The sequence below is a fragment of the Bos grunniens genome, chromosome 1 (assembly GCF_055505025.1).
Source record: "Bos grunniens cultivar Pamir isolate PY7600 chromosome 1, Bosgru_T2T1.0, whole genome shotgun sequence".
Taxonomy (NCBI): Eukaryota; Metazoa; Chordata; class Mammalia; order Artiodactyla; family Bovidae; genus Bos; species Bos grunniens.
This window is the reverse complement of record NC_141165.1, coordinates 150,244,508-150,268,513: the sequence shown is the minus strand read 5'-3', so window position 1 is coordinate 150,268,513 and position 24,006 is coordinate 150,244,508. Positions and strand designations below refer to the sequence as shown.

The window sequence follows — 24,006 nt, the reverse complement described above, 5'->3', positions numbered from 1 at the left end:
TTGTCCTGTAAGATGTTTTAAAATCTTATTGCAACCAGTTTCTCCAGTTTCACCTCTTTTGCTTCCACTCTGGACCCTGACCATGCTAAATTGTCATGAATTTTGATCAGTCCATACTTTCTTACAGTTTTGTGCCTTAGCACTCCTTGGAGCATCCCTTTTCTAGTCTTGCAGACTTTCATCTTTTGATAAATCCCCGTTCACACACCAACTTTGGGAAGCCTTTTCTAACTTAGTGTAGTTTCCTGCTCTGGGTTCTCAGTTTTTGTCCATATTATTCTAATTTGTTTTCAAGTCTGCCAGTACTGCTGAATAAGACCCTTCAGGGACTGGATTTTGTCCAGCTTTCTCCCTAGTATCTGTCTAGCAGTGTACCTTGTATGCATTCATTTATTCGTTCTTTATTTAGTCAGTCAAAATAAATGTATCTCGGGCACTGTGTTAGGGGGCCATATACAGCGATGAGTAAAACTGACAAGGTTCCTGCCTTCATGGAGCTTACTTCCTGATGAGATAATAACAAACATTAGTGCTGTAAAGGCAACAAACAAGTGATACTAGATGAATGAGGAGGGGCGTACTTTATGTGCTTGGGAATTGCAGAGTGGAGGCAGTATTTAAGCTGAGAATTGAAGAATAAGGAGGAATCAGGGAGTCTAAAGAGTAGGGAACCCACAGGAGCTTTCCCAACATAGATGCTTACTGAGTGAATGTATGAATTATAAAACAGTATGCTCTATTTTCCAACTTTATTTAACTTTGTACTCTAGCTAGAGATTTGTCTGTTTTTTGAGAGGTGAGTATGCTGAATATGTCCTATCCGTAAGGAAACAAAGAAAATAATGGCATAGGCTGGTTTAATGCATAGTGTCATTCACTTGCTTCCCTCTGCCTGCCCTGCCACACTTTCTTCTCTGTGCTGGGTGCTGAGTATGTTGGCAGGTCCCTGCCTATAGAGTTTATAGGCTCATTTGTTGACTCTTTCTTATAAGCCCTAATTTTAGAATCATCACCCTGGACACTTTTGAAGAAAGTTTTTAACCTATCTCAGCATAGGCTTTCTTTTTTTATAGTAGCAATACAATTTAAAAATGTTTTAATTTTGCTGTAGGAGGTTTTGGACATCTTGCCATTTTCAATTCTTGTCTGCAGACCAAAAGCATAGATGATGGAGAGCTATTACATGGTCTATTAAAAGTTCTGATAACGTGGAAAAAAGATCACGAAGATATTTTTCTTTTCAGTTGGTAGGTAATACTTTATATTTTTCCCTCTGTGTATGATGTGGTCTCAGATTATGTATCTTACAGTCACTGTTTCATAGAGTAATAGGATGGTAGGCATTTAAGTCAGTCTGTTATAAGTATATAAGATTTAAATTTTTCTCATTGAATGTCTGTATAATTCATCAATGTTTTATTTTTGTCTTTATCACAGTAATCTGTCAGAAGTAAGTCCAGAGATACTGGCTGTAAATATAGAAATAATCCGTTTCCTTTCCCTGTTTCTGAAATACTGCTCATCTCCTTTGGCAGAGAGCGAATGGGACTTCATCATGTGTTCCATGTTGGCTTGGTTGGAGGTAAATTAACCTTCTGCATCGTCACTGATGTTGGGTTTTTGTGCATATCTGTGTGACAGAAGTATTTTCTCATCCTCTTTAAGTAATGATTGTAGTTAGCCCCTTTGCAAACATTTGAACTCTTTATAGATATATTCCTTGCCGACTGCTGCTTGACAGATCAGTAAAATGATTGAGGTTTAATGTTTGCTGATATCATTCAGCAGCCATTCTGCTAACTGCTTTTAAAATGGTCTCTCTGTTAGCTCATTTTAATGTAATATTTGTAGCATAGTCCTTTAAGGTTTTATCTTTTCATGACAAGGTTTTTGGTCTTTTGCTTCTATTCTTACAATGTGCTGTTTCATTATTGCCAGACTAGTGCAGTAAAGATTAAACAAATTCAGAGGGAATTAGAGTTCTTTTTATGACCCCAAGCAACCAGCTGTGTAATACCTCTGGGTATTAGGTAGCAAGTCATGCAGCAAGTCAGTCAGTGTTGAATTGGTCTGAAGCTCTACTCTGCCTGCTGTTTACTGTGTGGCTTAGGGTATTAAAGCTTACCTAATTGAGCCTCAGTTCCCTCATTTTAAAATAACTTAATAATGCCCAATTAATAGGGCTCCTGAGAAGATTATAAATGTGCTTTTAATGTATTTAACTTGGTAAATGGTAATTGATATTATTTTCCTTCATGGTTGCAGAAATAAAAAAGAACAGTTCACAATAAGTGGGTTAATTCTAATTCCTAACAGTTAATTCTAAAAATAAGTTATTTTGGTATATAAATGTCTCCTGAGACTATACATTCAAACTGTTTCTTATTTTCAAATTTAGAGAAATGAAAGGGACTTCTCTTTATTGCCTTGACTTGTAGTATTCTACAGGAGGTCTGCTTACCTATTTAATTTTTGTTTCCTCAGACAACAAATGAGAATCAGGCACTGTATTCTGTTCCACTTGTACAACTGTTTGCCTATGTCAGCTGTGATTTGGCCTGTGAACTCAGCGCGTTTTTTGATTCTACAACTCTGGTCACCACTGGCAGCCTTCCTGTAAATCTGATCAGTGAATGGAAAGAATTTTTTTCTCCTGGCATCCACAGTTTGCTTTTACCTCTTTTGGTGACTGCTACAGGCAAGTGAAAAAGGGAGTAGTAGTGAGAGTCATTGAAAGTAACTTGTTTTGAAAAATTAAAAAACAAAACAAAACACAAAACACCCCAAAATCAACTTTGGATGTTTAGGTCACACAACACAAAATAGTGAAAGAGCCAGAGAGAAAGTTTAGCATCTCAGAATCATCGTATATTCTTCTGCTTTACAGACAAGAATTGAAACATCACAAGATACCTAAAGACCACTGAAAATTGGAATCATACTAATTCAGAGAATATGAATAAATTATTTTAACTCAAACTTCTTTTTTTTAAAAGGATAAGATAATAGAAGTCATTAAATAGTTGAGATTATCTGAAATATATATTCAGTTCATGCTTCTAGTTTGGACTGCTTTAATGTTTGTCAAGTTTTTATTTCATTTTCTTAAATAACATTTGGTTGTCTGTGAATCGGTCAAGTTGTATTACTCACTTTGTTTGGGGTATGACTCTTTTTTTCCTTTTTGTCATCAGGAGAAAACAGAGATACATCTGAAACATCATTTCAGAATGCAATGCTGAAGCCCATGTGTGAAACATTAACTTATATCCCAAAGGATCAGCTATTGAGTCAGAAACTCCCTGCAAGATTGATTGCTGGTCAGAAAACAAACTTGCCAGAATACCTCCAGACTTTGTTAAATACATTAGCCCCATTACTCCTTTATAGAGCTCGGCCTGTGCAAATTGCTGTCTATCATATGCTATACAAGTAAGAATTCTTTCAGTTGAATCAGTATTGTGGTGATTTTTTAAAAAATGAAATATAGTTTTGGCCTTCCCTGATAGCTAAGTTGGTAAAGAATCTGCCTGCGATGATGGAGACTTGGGTTCAATCCCTGGGTTGGGAAGATCTCCTGGAGAAGGGAAAGACTGTGCACTCCAGTATTCTAGCCTGGGGAATTCCATGGACTGTATAGTCCATATGGTCACAAAGAATTGGACAAGACTGAGTGACTTTGACTTTCACATATGTAGTTTTAATTTTTGGTCATTAAAAAAAAGTCAAAAAGAAAGAAGTTACCAAAAATTAAAAAAAAAAAAAAGTCAAAGTAAAAACAGCAACAGAGTAAGCTTGACTAAATGTTTCAGTAACAGGAATGGTCATGGTTCTCCATGCACAGTTTATATTTATATAGTCCTGGCCATAGTGGATTATTTCAGAATAAGCTCAGTAAAAGGATATACTCATTACAAAATCAGTATTGGACTTTCTATTGCTAAGCATGACTTAACAGTGAACCATTTCATGTAACTTAATATTCTGACTTTCAGATTGATGCCTGAATTCCCACAATATGATCAAGATAATCTAAAGTCATATGGAGATGAAGAAGAAGAACCAGCCTTGTAAGTTATTTTTAATACAAGTCTTCCTCAATTTACAGGGTTACATCCTATTTGTAAGTTGAATACATGTTGAGTCAAAGATACATTTGATACACGTAACCTGCTGAATATCAGTTTATCCTAGCCTACTGAAGCATGTTCAGAACATTTCCATCAGCCTACAGTTGGGCAAAGTCATCCAACTCAAAGTCTGTTTTATGATAAAGTGTTCAGTTCACTTCAGTTCAGTCACTCAGTCATGTCCGACTCTTTGGGACCCCAAGAATCGCAGCGTGCCAGGCCTCCCTGTCCATCACCAACTCCCGGAGTTCACTCAGACTCACGTCCATCGAGTCAGTGATGCCATCCAGCCATCTCATCCTCTGTCGTCCTCTTCTCCTCTTGCCCCCAATCCCTCCCAGCATCAGAGTCTTTTCCACTGAGTCAACTCTTCGCATGAGGTGGCCAAAGTTCTGGAGTTTCAGCTTTAGCATCATTCCTTCCAAAGAAATCCCAGGGCTGATCTTCAGAATGGACTGGTTGGATCTCCTTGCAGTCCAAGGGACTCTCAAGAGTCTTCTCCAACACCACAGTTCAAAAGCATCAATTCTTCAGTGCTCAGCTTTCCTCACAGTCCAACTCTCACATCCATACATGACCACAGGAAAATCCATAGCCTTGACTAGACGGACCTTTGTTGCAAAGTAATGTCTCTGCTTTTGAATATGCTATCTAGGTTGGTCATAACTTTCCTTCCAAGGAGTAAGCATCTTTTAATTTCATGGCTGCAGTCACCATCTGCAGTGATTTTGGAGCCCAGAAAAATAAAGTCTGACACTGTTTCCACTGTTTCCCCATCTATTTCCCATGAAGTGATGGGACCAGATGCCATGATCTTCGTTTTCTGAATGTTGAGCTTTAAGCCAACTTTTTCACTCTCTACTTTCACTTTCATCAAGAGGCTTTTGAGTTCCTCTTCACTTTCTGCCATAAGGGTGGTGTCATCTGCATATCTGAGGTTATTGATATTTCTCCCGGCAATCTTGATTCCAGCTTGTGCTTCTTCCAGCACAGCATTTCTCATGATGTACTCTGCATATAAGTTAAATAAGCAGGGTGATAATATACAGCCTTGATGTACTCCCTTTCCTATTTGGAACCAGTCTGTTGTTCCATGTCCTGTTCTAACTGCTGCTTCCTGACCTGCATATAGGTTTCTCAAGAGGCAGGTCAGGTGATCTGGTATTCTCATCTCTTTCAGAATTTTCCACAGTTTATTATGATCCACACAGTCAAAGGGTTTGGCATAGTCACTAAAGCAGAAATAGATGTTTTTCTGGAACTCTCTTGCTTTTTTGATGATCTAGTGGATGTTGGCAATTTGATCTCTGGTTCCTCTGCCTTTTCTAAAACCAGCTTGAACATCAGGAAGTTCACGGTTCACATATTGCTGAAGACTGGCTTGGAGAACTTTGAGCATTACTTTACTAGCATGTGAGATGAGTGCAATTGTGCGGTAGTTTGAGCATTCTTTGGCATTGCCTTTCTTTGGGATTGGAATGAAAACTGACCTTTTCCAGTCCTGTGGCCACTGCTGAGTTTTCCAAATTTGCTGGCATATTGAGTGCAACACTTTCACAGCATCATCTTTCAGCTCAACTGGAATCCCATCACCTCCACTAGCTTTGTTTGTGGTAATGCTTTCTAAGGCCCACTTGACTTCAGATTCCAGGATGTCTGGCTCTAGGTGAGTCAGTGATCACACCATCATGATTATCTGGGTTGTGAAGATCTTTTTTGTATAGTTCTGTGTATTCTTGCCATCTCTTCTTAATATATTCTACTTCTGTTAGGTCCATACCATTTCTGTCCTTTATCAAGCCCATCTTTGCATGAAATATTCCCTTGGTATCTCTAATTTTCTTGAAGAGATCCCTAGTCTTTCCCATTCTGTTGTTTTCCTCTATTTCTTTGCATTGATCGCTGAGGAAGGCTTTCTTATCTCTTCTTGCTATTCTTTGGAACTCTGCATTCAGATGCTTATATCTTTCCTTTTCTCCTTTGCTTTTTGCTTCTCTTCTTTTTACAGCTATTTGTATTGATAAAGTGTTAGCTATCTCCTGTAATTTATTGAGTACTGTACCAAATGTGAAAAGCAGAATGGTTGTCTGGATAAGAATGGTTGTGAGTGGCTTGGTTGTTAACCCTTTGTGATTGCGTGGCCGCCTGGGAGCTGCAGTTCACCAGCACTGCCCAGCGTTGTGAGAGAGGACCGTTCCGCATTATAGCCAGTCTGGGGAAAGGTCACAATGTGTAGTATAGTTTCTACTGAACACTCATTGCTTTGACACTGTTGTAGTGTTGAAAAATTAAAAGTCAAACCATCATAAGTTCGGACTGCTTCATTAAATTGTCATAATCCATCATGATGACTTTAGAAGACTGAGGCAATGCAAAAGCTCTAAATTTAGTGAATACACTCATTCCACAAATCTTGTACGTTTATCTGTAAGATATAAATGAATTTTAGAGCTCACTTGAAGAGAAAGTTACTCTCTCTTCTAATTGTTTCTAAGTCATTTTCAGTTTGCTACTGTTTAGTAAAACTTTCTTTGGCCACATAGTAACTGGGGAAAGAGTATACCCCTTCAAAAATGTATTGAGCACCCCTTTGTGCAAGTGTTAATTAAATGGTGAGGGGAGAATATAGTGTTAAGTAAGCTGTTTTCTTAAGGAACTTATAATCTAATTTAGATGTATTGCCCTAAAACTGAGTGGGCTTCTCTGGTGGCTCAGCAGTAGAGAATCCACCTGCCAATGTAGGAGATGTAGGTTTGATCTCCACGTTGGGAAGATCCCTTGGAGAAGGAAATGGCAGCTTGCTCCGGTATTCTTGTCTGGGAAATTTCATGGACAGAGGCGCCTGGTGGGCTATGGTCCATAGGGTCACAAAAGAGTTGGACACGATTAAGTGACTAAACAACCACCCTATAATAGAAGACAGTGTGTGACAAGTGCTAAGAAAAAGGATGATGTTAGTGAGACAACTACTGTGCCAAGAAGGGAAGACATTGATGAAAGGGCAGACTTTTCAGATTAGGGAGCATTTCAGCAGGCAGGGGAAAGTTACAGGAACACCATGTGCACAGGCATTGAGGCATGACTGCTCATGATGTGCTTGGGGAATATCGAGTTGTTGCCATGTGACATATTTTTTAATTTTCTAGGTCTTCTTCCAGTGGAATATAAGCTCTGTGAGGCTTTCAGTCTTTTATTTCTGACTTTTTGTTCCCCAGCACCCAGTTGTTTGGCCTTAAATAGTTATAAATAATCCTCATTTGTTGAGTAAAAGAATAAATGAGGGAGTCCCCTGGTGATCCAGTGGTTAAGAATTTGCCTTGCAATGCAGGAGATGTGAGTTTGATCCCTGGTTTGGGAACTAAGATCCCACATTCCAGGGAGCAACTAAACCTACATGCTGAAACAGCTGAGCCCACGTGCCACAACTAGAGAGTCCCTGTGCCACAATGAACGATCCACCAGAGGCAGTGACGTTTCCATGTGCCGCAACTATGACCCAATGCAGCCAAATAAATGAGCATGTGCAGAGTAGGCAGGGAGGGTAGAGTGAAAGATAAAGCTGGAGGGTAATGAAGGGCCTTCAAAATGACATTTTCTAGAGATCGGGGCATTGTTTGGTAGAAGGTGGGATACCATCAGCTGATTCTGGCAGAAGTCTGAAGCATAAGTAGCTTCAGACATAGAAGTAGCAAGCAGAGCTGGAGGCCATTCTAGAAGTTCCAAAGTGCATGGAGGTCAGTGTGTAAAGTGGAGAGTTGTTCTTTGTAAAATCTGCTGATGGTTGGTATGGAATGGAGAAGGGTTGGTACATGAGATGGTGGTGCTGAAGGTAAAAACTTAAGGGCAGAAGTTGGAGAGAACTTTTACTTATGGGCTGGTAGTAGGAAACCACAAGGAAAGAAAGATCACAGAGGTAAAAGAAGAGACTGAAGTCAGAATGTCAGAGAGAATTTGACTGGAGATACACACAAGTCTTTGGAAAAGACCCTGATGCTGGGTGAGATTGAAGGCAAGAGAAGAGGGTGACAGAGGATGAGATGGTTGGACAGCATCACTGATTCAGTGGATGTGAACTTGGGCAAACTCCAGGAGATGATGAGGGACAGGGAAGCCTGGTGTGCTGCAGTTCATGGGGTCCAGGAGTCAGACATGACTTGGCAACTGAACAGCAACAACACACACGAGTATTTCACTTCCTGAGACTCTTACAAGCTTGTCTAAAAGTGTTAATAAGTACACTGCTTCCATAAAGAAGAAAATTACCTTACATTGCCATGAGTTAATATGAATGTTAAATTTCCTTTAACATTCCTTTAACTGTATTGAAAGACACTACAGTCTTATGATCTTCTAACCCTTTGTTGGTTGATAAAGGACCTGATAGGATTTGTTAGCCCTAATTGTTCCCCTGGCTAGGCAGGGACTTCAGACTAATCAGTTAGCCTCTCTGGGTGTATGATTTTTTTTCATCTATAAAATGAAAGGTAGAAATATACATTTTCTGCTGGATCATTGAAAAGGCAAGAGAGTTCCAGAAAAACATCTATTTCTGCTTTATTGACTATGCCAAAGCCTTTGACTGTGTGGATCACAATAAACTGTGGAAAATTCTGAAAGAGATGGGAATACCAGACCACCTGACCTGCCTCTTGAGAAATCTGTATGCAGGTCAGGAAGCAACAGTTAGAACTGGACATGGAACAACAGACTGGTTCCAAATAGGAAAAGGAGTACATCAAAGCTGTATATTGTCATCCTGCTTATTTAACTTATATGCACAGTACATCATGAGAAATGCTGGGCTGGATGAAGCACAACCTGGAATCAAGATTGCCGGGAGAAATATCAGTAACCTCAGATACGCAGATGACACCACCCTTATGGCAGAAAGAGAAGAACTGAAGAGCCTCTTGATGAAGGAGGAGAGTGAAAAAGTTGGCTTAAAGCTCAACATTCAGAAAACGAAGATCATGGCATCCGGTCCCATCACTTCATGGGAAATAGATGGGGAAACAGTGGAAACAGTGGCTGACTTTATTTTGGGGGGCTCTAAAATCACTGCAGATGGTGACTGCAGCCATGAAATTAAAAGACGCTTACTCCTTGGAAGGAAAGTTATGACCAACCTAGACAGCATATTAAAAAGCAGAGGTCTGTCTAGTCAAGGCTATGATTTTTCCATTTGTCATGTGTGGATGTGAGAGTTGGACTATAAAGAAAGTTGAGCGCAGAAGAATTGATGCCTTTGAACTGTGATACTGGAGAAGACTCTCAAGATTCCCTTGGACTGCAAGGAGATCCAACCAGTCCATCCTAAAGGAGATCAGTCCTGAGTATTCATTGGAAGGACTGATGTTGAAGCTGCAACTCCTACACTTTGGCCACCTGATGTGAAGAGCTGACTCATTTGAAAAGACCATGATGCTGGGCAAGATTGAAGGCGTGAGGAGAAGGGGATGACAGACGATGAGATGGTTGGATGGCACTGACTTAATGGACATGAGTTTGGGTAAACTCCAGGAGTTGGTGATGGACAGGGAGGCCTGGTGTGCCATGGTCCATGGGGTTGCAAAGAGTTGAACATGACTGAGCGACTGCACTGAACTGAAAAGTTTTTCCTTTAAGTACTAATTTCTAGAGTAAATTTTATAGCATATCTTACATATTTATAAATATGAAAACATGTATATATTTCTATATCATTTTATGCCTTTCAGATTCTATAATTGCCTTTATATAAAATTAAGGGTCAAAATTGAACCTATAAAGGGGAACTTTTAAAATGGTTTTTGGAAAATAGAGGAAGAGGAAGATTTTTCTAAAATGCTTCAAATTTATACACGCTGTCAGTTTGTTAAGAGACAAATTATGAAGAAAACTGTGCTGTTTAATCATTGATTCTTAGGTCGCCACCGGCTGCACTGATGTCTCTTCTTAGCACTCAAGAGGACTTACTAGAAAATGTTTTGGGATGTATTCCTGTTGGACAGATAGTTACTATCAAGCCACTGAGTGAAGACTTCTGTTATGTTCTGGGGTACCTCCTCACTTGGAAATTAATACTTACTTTCTTCAAAGCTGCTTCATCTCAGGTAAATAAAATGAGACAAAAAAAAAGTTCTGTCAAAAAAGTATTTCTGTCTTACTATCTTAAACCTTTCCTTCCCCTCCTTTTGGAGAAAAATGAGGACATGCCTCACATTTTAGTCTGCTCTTATCTGGCTCATTACAGACATTCTGCTAAATTTATTTCTGTCTTTACTTTGTCACCCTCCCACAGTTTTATGCTTGGATCAGTTTTTTTCTAACTGAATGTATCCACCAAGTCTGTTTATTGCAGGAAACCAGGTTTCTATAATTTACTTTTGTGTTATCATAGTAACAGTTTCTAAAGAACTGGATCTTGCTATTTTCTTTTTCCCTTTGGTCAACTTCTGACTCTTGTGGGAATATCAATGGAAATTCACTTTATTTGAAAATCAGTTTTTAGAGAAAGATCTATGAAATATTACCATATGTAATTCAAGCTGTTATTACTAAATAATGAAAATATCCTATAGTAATTATTTTGCCCAAATTATTTTAGCAGCCACTAGATGTCTCTGTTGTCTCACGTTTAACAAGGAAACTGGAAAGCTCCGCTCCAGTTTAAAAAATTCTTTTAGACAGATGCCTGCTTTTAAAAAAAGTTCCAAACATTGAATCAGTTTAATAAAGTAGGTCACTTCTTTGTCAGGTTAATACAACAAGACTTAAATCGCTACATATTTAAAGTGTGACTAAATATCATGGCATTCATTTTCAATGTGATTTTTCAGAATCCTTAAGTTATAACTTATGTTGTTGCTAATAACCCTTGTAGTTGTTTAGTCACTTAGTCCTGACTCTTTGCGACCCCATGGACCCCATGGGATTCTCCAGGCAAGAATACTGGAGTGGGTTTTGCTTTCCTTCTCCAGGAGATCTTCCCGGACTGGGATCAAACCCATGTATCCTGCGATGGCAGGCGGGTTCTTTGCCCTGGAGCCACCAGGGAAGCTCAATAATCTATTTCTTGGTACAAATATATCAACATATACATTTTTGCATTTGTTTATCTAAGGAGAAAATGAAATCACAGAGGCAACACTGAGATGTTCAGATTGTTTTATTTATTTTCAGTCTTACCACTTAGGTTTGTGTTTTGAGCTTGTCTTAATTCACTGATTATATATTTCAAGAACTACTTGTTAGGCTTCTGCATTTGTTTCTTAGAATATTGTTGATCTCTAAAAAATTGCAGCATATTGAGGCCTTATATCTAAGAATTTTGTTCTTGTTATACTCAGATATTAGGAATAATTATATAATTCTTATATGCAGAAATTATGAGTACATCATCTTTTTCATTAAGCCAGGGTCAGAGAGGGGCACAATTAGATCAGCATTTATTGAGCCTAGAAGTTGAACTGAACTGTCAACAAGTAAACCACCATAACTCAGTAAATAACAGTAATTAGAAGAATCCTAAAGCAGACCGTTTTTTAAATAAATTTTTGGTCCTTAATCTGGGTTGTTTTTAACATTCGTCTCAAAAGAATTAGTGAATTAAATTGAATTGAAAATAAGTGTGTGTGTGTGTGTGTGTGTGTGTGTGTCTTATAGTTTTGCTGAGATGTATTTCACGTATCATCAAATTTGCTTAATTACAGGATGCAGCTTTGGGGACTCCTCTGGTGGTCCAGCGGTTAAGGCTCTGTGCCTCTGCTGCAGGAGGTGCAGGTTTGATCCCTGGTCAGGGAACTTCAGATCCCAGTGTGGCCAAAAAAAAAAGATAAAGAGTACAGTTTGGTGTTTCTAGTGTATTTACAGAATTGTACACCATCACTGCCATCTAATTTTAGAACATTTTCAGTATCTACACACATCAACACCCAGCCCTCCTCCCAAACCCCCCCCACCCCGCAAAAAAAAAAAACACCCTTACCCACCTGCTGTCCCTTTTCCTTTCAAACCCCCTGGCCACTGGCAACCACTAGTCTATTTTCGGTCTCTATGATTTGCCTACTGTGGACTTTTCACATATATGGCCTTTTGTGTCTGGCTTATTTCTTATAGCACAATGGTTTCAAGGTTTGTTCATAATGTAGCGTGTGTTAGTATGGCATTGTTTTTTATGTCCGAAAAATAGTTCATTGTATGACTGTAACACATTTTGCTTATCAGGTCATCCAATGGGCGTTTAGGTGCTTATACTTTTTGCCTATTGTGAAAAAAGCTGCTGTGAAGGCTTATGCCTTAGTTTTTGTGTGTACGTTTATTTTCATTTTTCTTGTGTTGTATACCTATGAGTGGGACTGCTGGCTAGTAGACATGTGTTTTTTAAAAGTCCATTGATATATGCAATAAATTTTTTAAAAAATTCTACTTTCCTTCCAACTTTTTATTTTGAAAAATATTCAGATTTACAGAGATGGTAGACAGCAGACATCATGATGCTTTGCCAAAAGTATTTAAACATGTATATCCTAGAAATGGCTTTCCCAGATGGTACAGTGGTAAAGAATCTGCCTGCCAACACAGGAGGCACAAGAGACTCGGGTTTGATCCCTGGGTCAGGAAGATCTACTGGAGTAGGAAATGGCAGCCCATTCCAGTATTCTTACCTGGGAAATCTCATGGACAGAGGAGCCTGGCCAGCTACAGTCCATGGGGTCACAAAGAGTCAGACATAACCGAGCACACATTTACATACACATAAACTCCTAAGATAAGAACATGTTTATCATAAATGTAATACAGATATTACACTTTAATTTTGATGCAATAATATTATCTAATTTGTATTTAAAATTTGCCCCCTAAAAAAATAAAAATTTCCCAGTTTTCCCAGTAATGTCCTTTATAATTTTATTTCCTTTTCTATTGAAGATTCAGTCAAGGATTATGTTTGTATTTGTCTATCATATTTCCTTAGCTTATAATTCCTCTACTTTTCTTGCTTGTCATTCACCAAGTCAGTTATTTTGTAAACTGTCTTCCAGTTGGGATTTGTCTGATAGTTTTCTCGTAGTTATATTCTAGTTATTTTTCAGCAAGGGGATTTATTGCACAGTGGTGCTCTGTTTTCACGGTCACCTTAGGAGCACAAAATATCGTGTGTCCTCTTTATTTGGTGATGTTAAGTTTGGTTACTTGGTAAAGGTAGTGTCTTCCAGATTTCTTCGTGGTCGATTTTTTAAGAATCCCAAATGCCAAATCCTATGGCTTGATCTTTGTATTTGAGCATTCATTGTGTCCAGAAAATGGTGTCTGTGTACTCTGAGGGGACAATATGGCATAGTGGAAAAAGTAATTTTAAAACAGGTACAAATACCAAAGAACGCAAGGTAAATGTGAACAAATGAAAACTACATTATTGAGGAACGAGTTTTTAAAGCACATGTCTCATGTAGATACCTGTAGTATACCCAGTGGTGCCAGATTTTTCCTATTTTTAAGAAAGAAAGCAGAAAAAAAAGCCATATTATTATGTGAAATTTCTTGATTTATAAAACAACTCCAGGACATTTTGAGCTACCAGATGGTTCTGTCATAAAGGGATGCTGGAATGTTTGGTATAGGGTGAGGGCAGCCATAGCAATGGGATTAGTTTTGAGCAGAATTTTGAAAGATTAGAGATTGTGGTGTGGAAGATTTGGGAGGAGAATGAGTGAAGCATCTGTGGGCAGTGGCAAATAGATTTTTCTCAGCTCAGTCTCCCAAGTGGCGGTGAACTTATCAACAGGAGACAGTTTGGGAAAGATGTTAGAGGCATATGTCTAGTAACGAAGGGGTAGTGAGAACTTCTGCTAGTGTATGAGAAGGGGGAGCAGTGTCATCAGACGACCCGACTGGAAAGTAACACTGTGTGATGTATTTTGTAGGACTCTTCCATGTCATTCTCAGTGTTCAGATAAATGCATTTTTTCATTGTGTTGCTGCTGCTAAGTCACTTCAGTCGTGTCCGACTCTGTGCAACCCCATAGACGGCAGCCCACCAGGCTCCCCTGTCCCTGGGATTCTCCAGGCAAGAACACTGGAGTGGGTTGCCATTTCCTTCTCCATTCATTGTGTTCTTGTACTATATATGTATACACACACACACACACATATACATTGTACTATATATATAGGTAATATATATATATTTTTTTAAATATTTGTTTATTTATTTGGCTGTGCTGGATCTTAGTTGCAGCATGTGGGATCTAGTTTCCCCCACCAGGGATCGCACCTGGGCCCCCTGCATAGGGAGGACGGAGTCTCAGCCGCTGGACCACTCCCAGGGAAGTCCCAATCTGTTTATACTTTAATTCGTTCCAAGTCTGCTGAATGTCCTATTTAATTGGGTTTACTAACAAAAATTCTCTCATTTCCACCAGCTTCGAGCTCTGTATTCAATGTACCTTCGAAGAACAAAAAGTTTGAATAAATTGCTTTATCACCTGTTCAGGCTTATGCCAGAAAATCCAGCCTTTGCAGAGACAGCTGTTGAGCTCTCCAATAAGGACCCTCGAACTTTCTTTACAGAAGAGCTCCATTTGGGTATTAGAGGTCAGTATGATGTGTGTGTGTGTTTCTTCCTGGGGACGAGGCTCAAGTCAGCTTGTATGACTCTTTACCATGAGGACGTGGAGAGTAACCCCAAATGTGGGTCCCCTCTATGACATTGTTGAAGTGCCAGATTTTCCCTATTTCTCAACATAGAATAAATAATTAGATCTTATGGTTGAAGTTTTTAGGAATTTAATTCATTTTTGAAGCTTAGTTTCTAGATTACTGTTATCTTTTACTCTGTAGACAATAATGTTTTGTAGGCCCATGGATGGTCTTTTGTTGGGGAAACGAAGATGAGTAAAATGTATTATTTTTTCACTCTGGGAGCTCACATTTTAGCTGAAGGGGTAGACGTGCATACATCTAGCTACGCCTCAGTGTTAAAAAGGATTTCCTGAGAATAGGAATTGTTTTAAATGCCTTGGAGATCTGAGGTTGGAGCTTTGTCTTGTGGGTAGTACAGTAGGACTCTAGAACTTCTGCATAACACGTCAGTGAGCTCTGGGGAAAGTAAAGGCCGCCAGTTTTTTTTTTTTTTTTTTTCATGATTTGGGGCTTCCCTGGTAGTCCAGACGGTAAAGCCTCTGCCTGCAATGCAGGAGACCCAGGTTCGATCCCTGGGTTGGGAAGATCCCCTGGAGAAGGGAATGGCACCCCACTCCAGTACTCTTGCCTGGAAAATCCCATGGATGGAAGAGCCTGGTAGGCTGCAGTGCATGTGGTCTCAAAGAGTCGGACATGACTGAGCGACTTCACTTTCACTTTCATAAGAAAAAGAATCTTTAATTTTTCCTCCTCTTTGAAGTGTGTGTGCTTCATTTTATTTGTGATCTTCCCTGCAAAATAGTGCTATTTGGGGGCAGATTTTTCCATATCCTTCAGGATCTTCTTTCTACCATTCTAATTGTTCATTTTGAATGTGGGAGAAAAAGCTACTATTCTACAGAGTTCTGGTTTCCTTGGTATGTCTGTTCTATGAGCTCTAGTGCTAGTGTCAAGGAACTGAAAATGATTTTCTGAGGAAAGTACTCATATCAGTGTGTTCTGTGTAAGAGGTACGTGTTACTAACTAAGAATTTGTTTTTTCCTCAGATACCTCAGCTCTTCCCTACCATATTCCACACTTGGCTTGTTCAGTCTATCACATGACATTAAAAGACTTGCCAGCCATGGTCAGGCTGTGGTGGAACAGTAGTGAGAAGCGTGTGTTCAATATCGTAGATAGATTCACCAGCAAGTATGTTAGCAGTGTTCTTTCTTCTCAAGAAATATCTTCTGTGCAAACAAGTACACAGCTGTTTAATGGCATGACGGTTAGTATTATCTTGAATTTTTTTCTAGAAAAGTTGTCTCAGTATTGGTTACGCCTATCCGTTGTAGTGAGTATGATCACAATTGTAGCTCTTGGTTCAGAAATTAAAGAAATTGTCTATTTTCTGATTCTTGGACATCAGATCTCAAATTAATGCATCGATTGAAGTGATGTTATAATTTCATTTACCTATGCTAAATAGTTTTTGAACATTCACTAGTTAATTCAAAATATATATTGGAATACCTATAGATGCCAGGTGCTTTGTGCCAGTCACCTGCAAAATAGACAGCTTAGAAGGGTCTCATTCCTGTCGTGTAATAACACACAGTCCGATAAAGGAAAGAGGGTGATATTGGTAATGTATTTTGCATTGGAGACTGGAAAGTGGCACATTAAGAGGAAGAGTGTTCTGCAGTCAGGGTGGGAAAAGGTCATCCGGCTTGGGGGCCTAGGTAAGACTTGATGGAGGGGGGGTTATTTTGAGGTTGGCAGGATGCCGCTGTGGGTTACAGCATTTAATGTAGAGAAAACAGCACAGCAAAAGCAAAAAGTTTGAAGATGAGAATGTATTAATAATTTCTGTGATTGCTTAAGAAATAATGAGTAGCCCAGTATTCATATAGAGTAGTTTTCATGAAGGTAAATAGAGAACAGACGGCTTCTGTGATGAATTGAGTCCATACTGGAAAAGGCATCAACTAACATTCTAAAATTTTTAGTGCTGTGTAGCCACTGAATTTTTTCTTCTGAGGCAGTGACGGTGTCAGAGTTAAACAGTGAAATTGCTCTGACTGAAGTCTTACAGCATGGGCTGCTGGCACGGGGCATGGGTTCACGTAAGTAGTTAGGGAGGCTCATAATGTGTAGACATGAGGAGGGCCTGCGGGAAACAGTGAGACTAGTCCTTAAAAGGGGACGGATGTGAGAAATTCTGTGGTGATTTAACCAAACTTACAGCTAATTAATATCTGAAAGAGAAATTTAAGATTATGCTACACTTTATAGCATAGAATACGAAAGTCAGAAGAACAAATTTTTAAAGGATGGTGATTTGTATTCTCTGTTGAGTTTGCAGTGCTAGGAAGAAAATCAGGATCAGGTATAAATATTCTGGCAGTTGATGGTTGGTTCTAAAGCTCAGGGGAATTCTGTGGTAGGGAAAGACTTGGGAGACATCTAAATAGAAGTGATATTTGATACACTGACTTTGGCAGAGAAGGGATAATTAATAATAACCTATTCTATACACTTCTATTCAAAAACTACAATATGGTAAGCCTAGTATAATAAAAACATACTTTTTCAGTGCATTTCTTTTTAAAACATCTTTGTCATAACATCACTATGAAACATGTCAGCTATTTGAATCTATTTCTTAAATATCTCACATTAGATAAGTGAATAGACTGGCTGCTATCTGTCAACCTGTCAAGATGGTTTTTGAATAAAAGGGAAGAAAAGAAAATTGGCAAAAAAAAATTACTTTTCATGTGTTGCAGGTTAAAGCTCGAGCTACTACTCGAGAAGTCATGGCCACTTACAGTATTGAGGATATAGTGATTGAACTTATAATACAGCTGCCTTCAAATTATCCATTGGGCTCAATAACAGTGGAAAGTGGGAAAAGAGTTGGAGTGGCCGTGCAGCAGTGGCGAAACTGGATGCTTCAGCTGAGCACTTATCTCACCCATCAAGTAAGTGTCCACATACATGCTTGTTAGGCTTTCTGAACTAGAGAGAAGTCACTGCTTTACTGTGTGAAAGGGCAGTAAAACTTTCTCTCTTCTGCTTAAGTAGAAATGGATACTATATTTTGTTGAATCTGACAAAGGTCCATATAGTCAAAGCTATGGTTTTTCCAGTAGTCATTATGGATGTGAGAGTTGGACCAAAAAGAAAGGTTGAGAACTGAAGAATTGATGCTTTTGAACTGTGGTCCTGGAGAAGACTATTGAGACTCCCTTGGACTGCAAGGAGATCAAATTAATCAATCCTAAAGGAAATCAGTCCTGAATATTCATTGGAAGGACTGATGCTGAAGCTGACGCTCCCATACTTTGGCCACCTGATGCGAAGAACCAACTCATTTGAATAGACCCTGATGCTGGGAAAGATTGAGGGCAGGAGGAGAAGGGGACGACAGAGGATGAGATGGTTGGATGGCATCACCGACTCGATGGACATGAGTTTGAGCAAGCTCCAGGAGTTGGTGATGGACAGGGAAGCCTGGCATGCTCCCGTCCACGGTTTAACAGAGTCAGATACGACTGAGTGACTGAACAGAAACTGAAACAGATATATGTCTAAATTATTTGACCCTGCCAAGCTTATTTTAATTTTTAAGGCTCTGTAGCGTTTTTCCCTGGTGTTTGAAAAGAATCAACTCTTCTTCATTGACCCTGTAGATGTTATAGAACAATACCTGGTATTAAAGTTGAGAGGGAATCTTTTTGTAAGTCTCGGACAGCTGAATGTCTTCTGAGCTACTTTGACTTTTAACATTTCACCTCTCCTGTGGTTAGAGAAATCTCAGTACTTTCAAAGACCTTTTTGCATTTTAAACAAATTGTTAAGTCTTCTCTAGTTTTGTTTGCACCTTCTCTAGTTTTTGTTTGTCAGGCATTCTATAGTAGATGAAAAGTATGTTAAAACAAGTCTATTCACTAGTATTGTAGAACTGGAACAAATCAGCATTTGAGTAGGTGAGATAGTTAATTTCCTCATTTTTAGTTAAAAGTTAGGAGAACTGATCCAAACAACTTAATTATTTAAAAAGTTTCATCAAATAATAAGCTAAGACTATAAAAATTGAAAATTGGGTCAGAAGCCTTTCTTTCAAGTCGATATTTAAGGAAGAAACATACCTGGTTCCTAAAACGTGGGAGGTCATTTTGAAAACCAGTATTCATAAAACTTAGAATTGTGATATAGCCAAGCAGATTGATTCTCTTCTCTCCAGATTATAATACAATTTTAAAATTTGTGAAATTGAATAAATATAATATTGGTGATTTAAAGTGTGTATTTATTGTTTTTTTTTTTCCTTGTTAACAGAATGGAAGTATTATGGAAGGCTTAGCATTGTGGAAAAATAATGTAGACAAACGTTTTGAGGGTGTTGAAGATTGCATGATTTGTTTCTCAGTCATTCACGGTTTCAACTATTCTCTTCCCAAAAAAGCCTGTAGAACATGCAAAAAAAAGTTCCATTCAGCTTGTTTGGTAAGTCTAAAGAGAAACTAGCTTATTTATATCTTACATATATTAATATTATATATGGATGATATCTAACCTTAGAAAACTGTGGATGTTCAACTCTTTAATTGTGGTTAATGGGAGACATATTAAAAATGATTTTTCAAAATCTGTAAAAGAAAATTAGTAATTTACTGAGACTGGTGGCATCAAAGCACTTTAATAAATGGAAGTTTCTAAAATAGCTCTTGGCACTTAAAAAATGGATGGCTCTGTAAGATGTATACCGTAAAGGAGACTGAACAAATTGGAACTGAGAGCCGTCTGGCATCAGAGCTTTTTGCTCTTTTCAGACATCATAAAGCAAATCTCACTATGCTCAGTTCCATCACAGCAGGTTTCTTTACACACCTCCGTTTTTGTGAGCGTGAGCCTGAGTGCAGAGAACCACTGGCCTTTGGAAGGACCACTGAACCGTGTTGATTTGGAGATGAATGTAAAGAACAGACATTTCAGTAGTCTCCCTTTTCTTAGTTTAATCATTTTAAAGTTACTTTAGTCTGCAAAGCACCAGCTTGCTGACCTGAGTTCCAGTTTTCTCATCTGTAAAATGGAGATAATAATACTTTTCTAAAGGCTGTTGAAAGGATTAAAAGAAGATTTATGTAAAACCTACCACTATTTAAATGGAATATGCAAAGCTGAACATCATTGTTCAATAAAGGATTGCTGTATTCATCTTGTTTTATTTTAAAAAAAAGATAATATTATCTTTTCAACTTGGCCAGTTTGATAAGAAACATTTGCTTTAATTTCCATTTTGTGTAATTACTAAAGTAAATTTTTATATTAAAAAATTGTTACTTTAGACGTATATGTAAAATGGCAGTGTAAAAAGTTTTTAACACTTAGATTTTTCTTTTTCAGTACAAATGGTTTACATCCAGCAACAAATCCACTTGTCCACTCTGTCGCGAGACCTTTTTCTGAGATTTTTTTTCCCCTCAATGGAATTGATCCCTGAAGAAATTCGAGCAAAGGCAGTGGATTTGATTCATCTTGGAGCGCTGATGTGAGGAGGCCGCTGAGCATTACCTTCAAATAGGGCCTTCTCTGGAAAATTATTTTGGTTCATGTAATGATCCTAAAATCAGGTTTACTTATCTTTAGATTGCTTTGTAAATGTTTGGAAACCTTTTCTTTTACATGAAAATATTACATATTGGAGAGAAAAATATTTATATAAATAGTTTAATCGCTTTGTACATTTAAAAATAAATGTGGAAAAACCCTAAAGTACAGAGTGGGAATTGGTGAAAGCATTGCACAAGTGTATTATACTGATAAACTCATTCAGTTAGTTTATCTATGTTTAGAACAGTCCGAGTGAGGTAATGAATTGAGAGGGTTGATTTACATCCACAGATATTTTGAGACTTATTTATTAGTTACAACAACAAAATTAATTAGTATTCTGGTATTTGCAGATTATTTTAATGATAAAATGACATTAAGCTATTAATATAGCTTATCTTAAGCTATTTAAAGCATGCTCTGAAAGCCTATGTAAAAGAGTATAAACTGAACTTTAAGGTGCCTCCATTTAGTAAGGGTTTTGAAATTCAGAAAATTAAATTCAGAACACTGACCTTTTTACTGTAAAAGAATTTCCTCGTGCTAGTGAAATTTGGATTGCAGACGTGTCGGTGAATTTATTACTCAGTTGCAGTGAGTCTCCAGAGGGTGAGAATTTGAGAGAAACAGAAGTCACCTTATTTTATTCATGAAGTAGAGTGGTTTCTATTCTTCTGTCAAGAACAAAGAAATAGTTATTTCTGAAACTTAAGAGTGGTGGAAAAAGCAAAAAATATAAAAACATTGTAGGAGGCTTTAAATTTTGTAAGCAAATTTTGCTATTCTTACTGGTCAGAATTACACTAAATTAGAGAGAGTTGAGGGGAGCTAATTTTTTCTAGCCTTCATAAGTGTGAGTTAGACATTTTAATACTAAGTATAATTCAGTATAACAGGCTGAAATGAGGTAGGTGAAGACCTGAGTTTTGCTACAGCATTACTGCCCTTAAAAACTGTGCCCAAAATATAAAAGTGTGAAAGTTTGGAACTTGGAATAATTTTATTGCAGTCTTCCATCACACGGGAAATAATTAGCCTATCTCATAGCATGGTTACGTGAAGACTCAGCTAATCATCTCTGTTGCAAATGTTTAATTGGCAAAAAGCAACTCGTGTTAAATAAAAGTACTGTATACTATCAGCTGGGTAAAATGGTTATTATTGAAATAGTATGAATGTGGTCAGAGCATTGTAGTGGAGACTGAAGTATTCCGTGTGAGTTAAAGATCTTGAGTTGTATTGTAGATGCAGTGTCCTGCCCAGTTTTATCTGTCTCCTGAAATTTTCTCTGTAGTATTTATTACCTTATAGCCTTAGGCTCAAGGAATACAGATAGCAAAATTCTACTACCTCTTCTTAACCCCTTTCTTAAAATATTCTCTCTTTTTCCTATGTCTGTCTCTGACATAGTAAACCCAAAAGATTGTGTTACTCCTCTGTGAAAATTACACACTTTTCCTTTAAAATTGTTTTATAGTAAGGCTTTGTTTATAACTTTTCCAGTATTGGTACGTCTTGCTTCTGACCCATACCCCAAGTAGAAAAGAAAAGGGAATAATGGAGCATTGTTTTTCCACATTATTCTTCAGGGTATCAGGTTCTCCGGTGAAAGAGTATAATTAAGTGAGATGCCTACTCGTCATACTTAGGACACTTGGCACATTTCTTTTAGACTTGTAAATACAAATGTAAAGCTTGTTATTGTTTATACACTAAAGAAGAAGCTTTCCAAAATAAAACTGAAATTCAGAATATCACATTATAATTAAAGTTTGTTTATATAGCTTTGACAACTCGAGAGCATCCCTTAAAATTCTAGCATTAAGGACATTTTAAAATTGCATGAGATTCAGAGCCCATTAGTAAAATTGTTAATTTAAAGCCCTGATGTAAATTGCAAATTTTAGAATTTATTTTTAACTCTTATTTATCACATGCTGTAATGTATGTATATAAGTTTCTGTGGCTTAAAGCAATGTCATTACTTGAGTTTGTGTGGTGTGAATAATTATTTGATTGTTAATACCATATGTGCCCATTAAAATTCTTTTTAATTGCAAAATATTTCAAATATACATAACTAATAATAATATAAATGCCCTTGTACTCTTCATAAACTATTTTGCCATATTTGCTTCTGATTTTTAAAGAAATAAAATGTTACTCTTTTGTACTCTTCCCTGAGACCATCTCCTCCTTCCCTCATTGGAGCTCACCCACCCTCCTGAAGTTGGTATGACTCCTTCCTGCTTAAGATTTTATATTTTACCACATGTTTCTGTCCATACATAATACAGCAGTTTTTCAAAATTTTGTGATGTGTTCTTTTGTAGTTTCCCTTTTCGTTCAACATTACTGCTATTTTGTATCACTATGTCAGTTTGCTTATCATTTCGCTCACTAATGGTCATTTCAGTGTTACTCTTTGCCATTTTGAACAGCGCTGCCAGTGTACACTCTTGATAATATTTTCTTATGCAGATGAAACGTGCTAGGTATTCTGAACACACGCCCCCAAATGGAATTTCAGGTAATAGATACTCTGATTTTAGATATGTGCTCTGTGACTTTGTTGTTGTTTAGTCGCTAAGTTGTGTCTGACTCTTACATGTTGACAGATTGCTCTCCAAAGTGGCCTGTAAGTTTGTGCTCTCAAAGGCGGTACAAGAGGATTCTGGTTTTCCCAGGTCATCACCAAAACACTTAGTCTTATCACTTTTAAAGTTTTCTAGTCAGAGCTGTGAGATAGTAGCTCTTTGTTTTCATTTGTATTTCCCTGGCTACCATGAACCTTAGCTTTATTCCATATGTTTATTGGTCCTTATTTTGTGAATATATCATCTGTATGCCTGTTTTCCTTGCAGATTGCACGTTATGGATCCTAATGTTTTATCTCTTACAGGGATTCTTCTGGCAGGGGACTTGACATTAACATGGTCTTTGGCTGTCTGTAATTATACAGAATTTTTCAGTTAAATTTAGTCAGATTGATCATTCTTTTCCTTTATGACTGAGGCTTTTCTGTGTTAGTTTTAAAAACTGGTTCCTTCCCTGAGGTTTAAAAATATATATGTATATATTACATATTTTGTTCTAAAAGTTACGAATTTCAACATATACCTAATTTACCTGAAACGCAATTTTGTGACTGTTAGCTAGAAATCCTATCCCATATTGGTAGCCAGTTTTCATAATATTATTTATTAAATAGTCTATCCATTACCCTTTGACTTCACAGTGCCTCCTCATTTACAGTACCAAATCTTGTATGTGTATTGGTTTCCAGTCTCTGTTCTATTCCATTGGTCTATTTATCTGTATTAATTCTATGTATATATATTTTTTCTTTAAAAAATAGCTTTACAGTTAATCTTGCAGAGTAGGCGAGTAGTCTAGTCTTATTCTTCTTTAAGACTTTTCTTAGATAGACATGTCCTCTACTGTCCAAGAACTCTCTTAACTCCCTTTTCCCCTGCTGTGTTCTCTCATGGCCAATTTGCCCTTACTATAGTGAGTCATCTTATGGAAGAATCTGGTAGGTGTCCACCCTAGGCTTTAACTGGTGGGACCAGGAGGCTCTTTTGGCTTTGCCAAATTTTATACTTAAGGTTTTACAGTCCAGTTATTCTCTGTATGGTTTTTAAAATTAGGCAA

At 37.7% G+C, this 24,006-nt stretch overlaps 1 protein-coding gene across 2 annotated transcripts in view; it reads left to right on the top strand.

Moving 5' to 3' along the window:
* LTN1 (listerin E3 ubiquitin protein ligase 1) overlaps nt 1-22,665 on the top strand; it is a 59,148-nt gene extending 36,483 nt beyond the window's left edge. The window contains exons 20-30 of one of the 2 annotated variants that reach the window (XM_086412686.1): nt 1,112-1,247; nt 1,438-1,582; nt 2,485-2,698; nt 3,195-3,432; nt 3,996-4,070; nt 10,036-10,222; nt 14,534-14,705; nt 15,801-16,021; nt 17,523-17,717; nt 19,078-19,245; nt 20,146-22,665. In XM_086412686.1, coding sequence (XP_086268812.1) covers nt 1,112-1,247; nt 1,438-1,582; nt 2,485-2,698; nt 3,195-3,432; nt 3,996-4,070; nt 10,036-10,222; nt 14,534-14,705; nt 15,801-16,021; nt 17,523-17,717; nt 19,078-19,245; nt 20,146-20,208 — 1,814 coding nt within the window. In that variant the 3' untranslated portion in view covers nt 20,209-22,665. Of the gene's footprint in view, nt 1-1,111; nt 1,248-1,437; nt 1,583-2,484; nt 2,699-3,194; nt 3,433-3,995; nt 4,071-10,035; nt 10,223-11,821; nt 13,004-14,533; nt 14,706-15,800; nt 16,022-17,522; nt 17,718-19,077; nt 19,246-20,145 lie in introns of those variants that run through there. The other variant, XM_086412695.1, reaches the window with a different exon arrangement.
* The last annotated feature ends 1,341 nt before the right edge of the window (nt 22,666-24,006 follow it).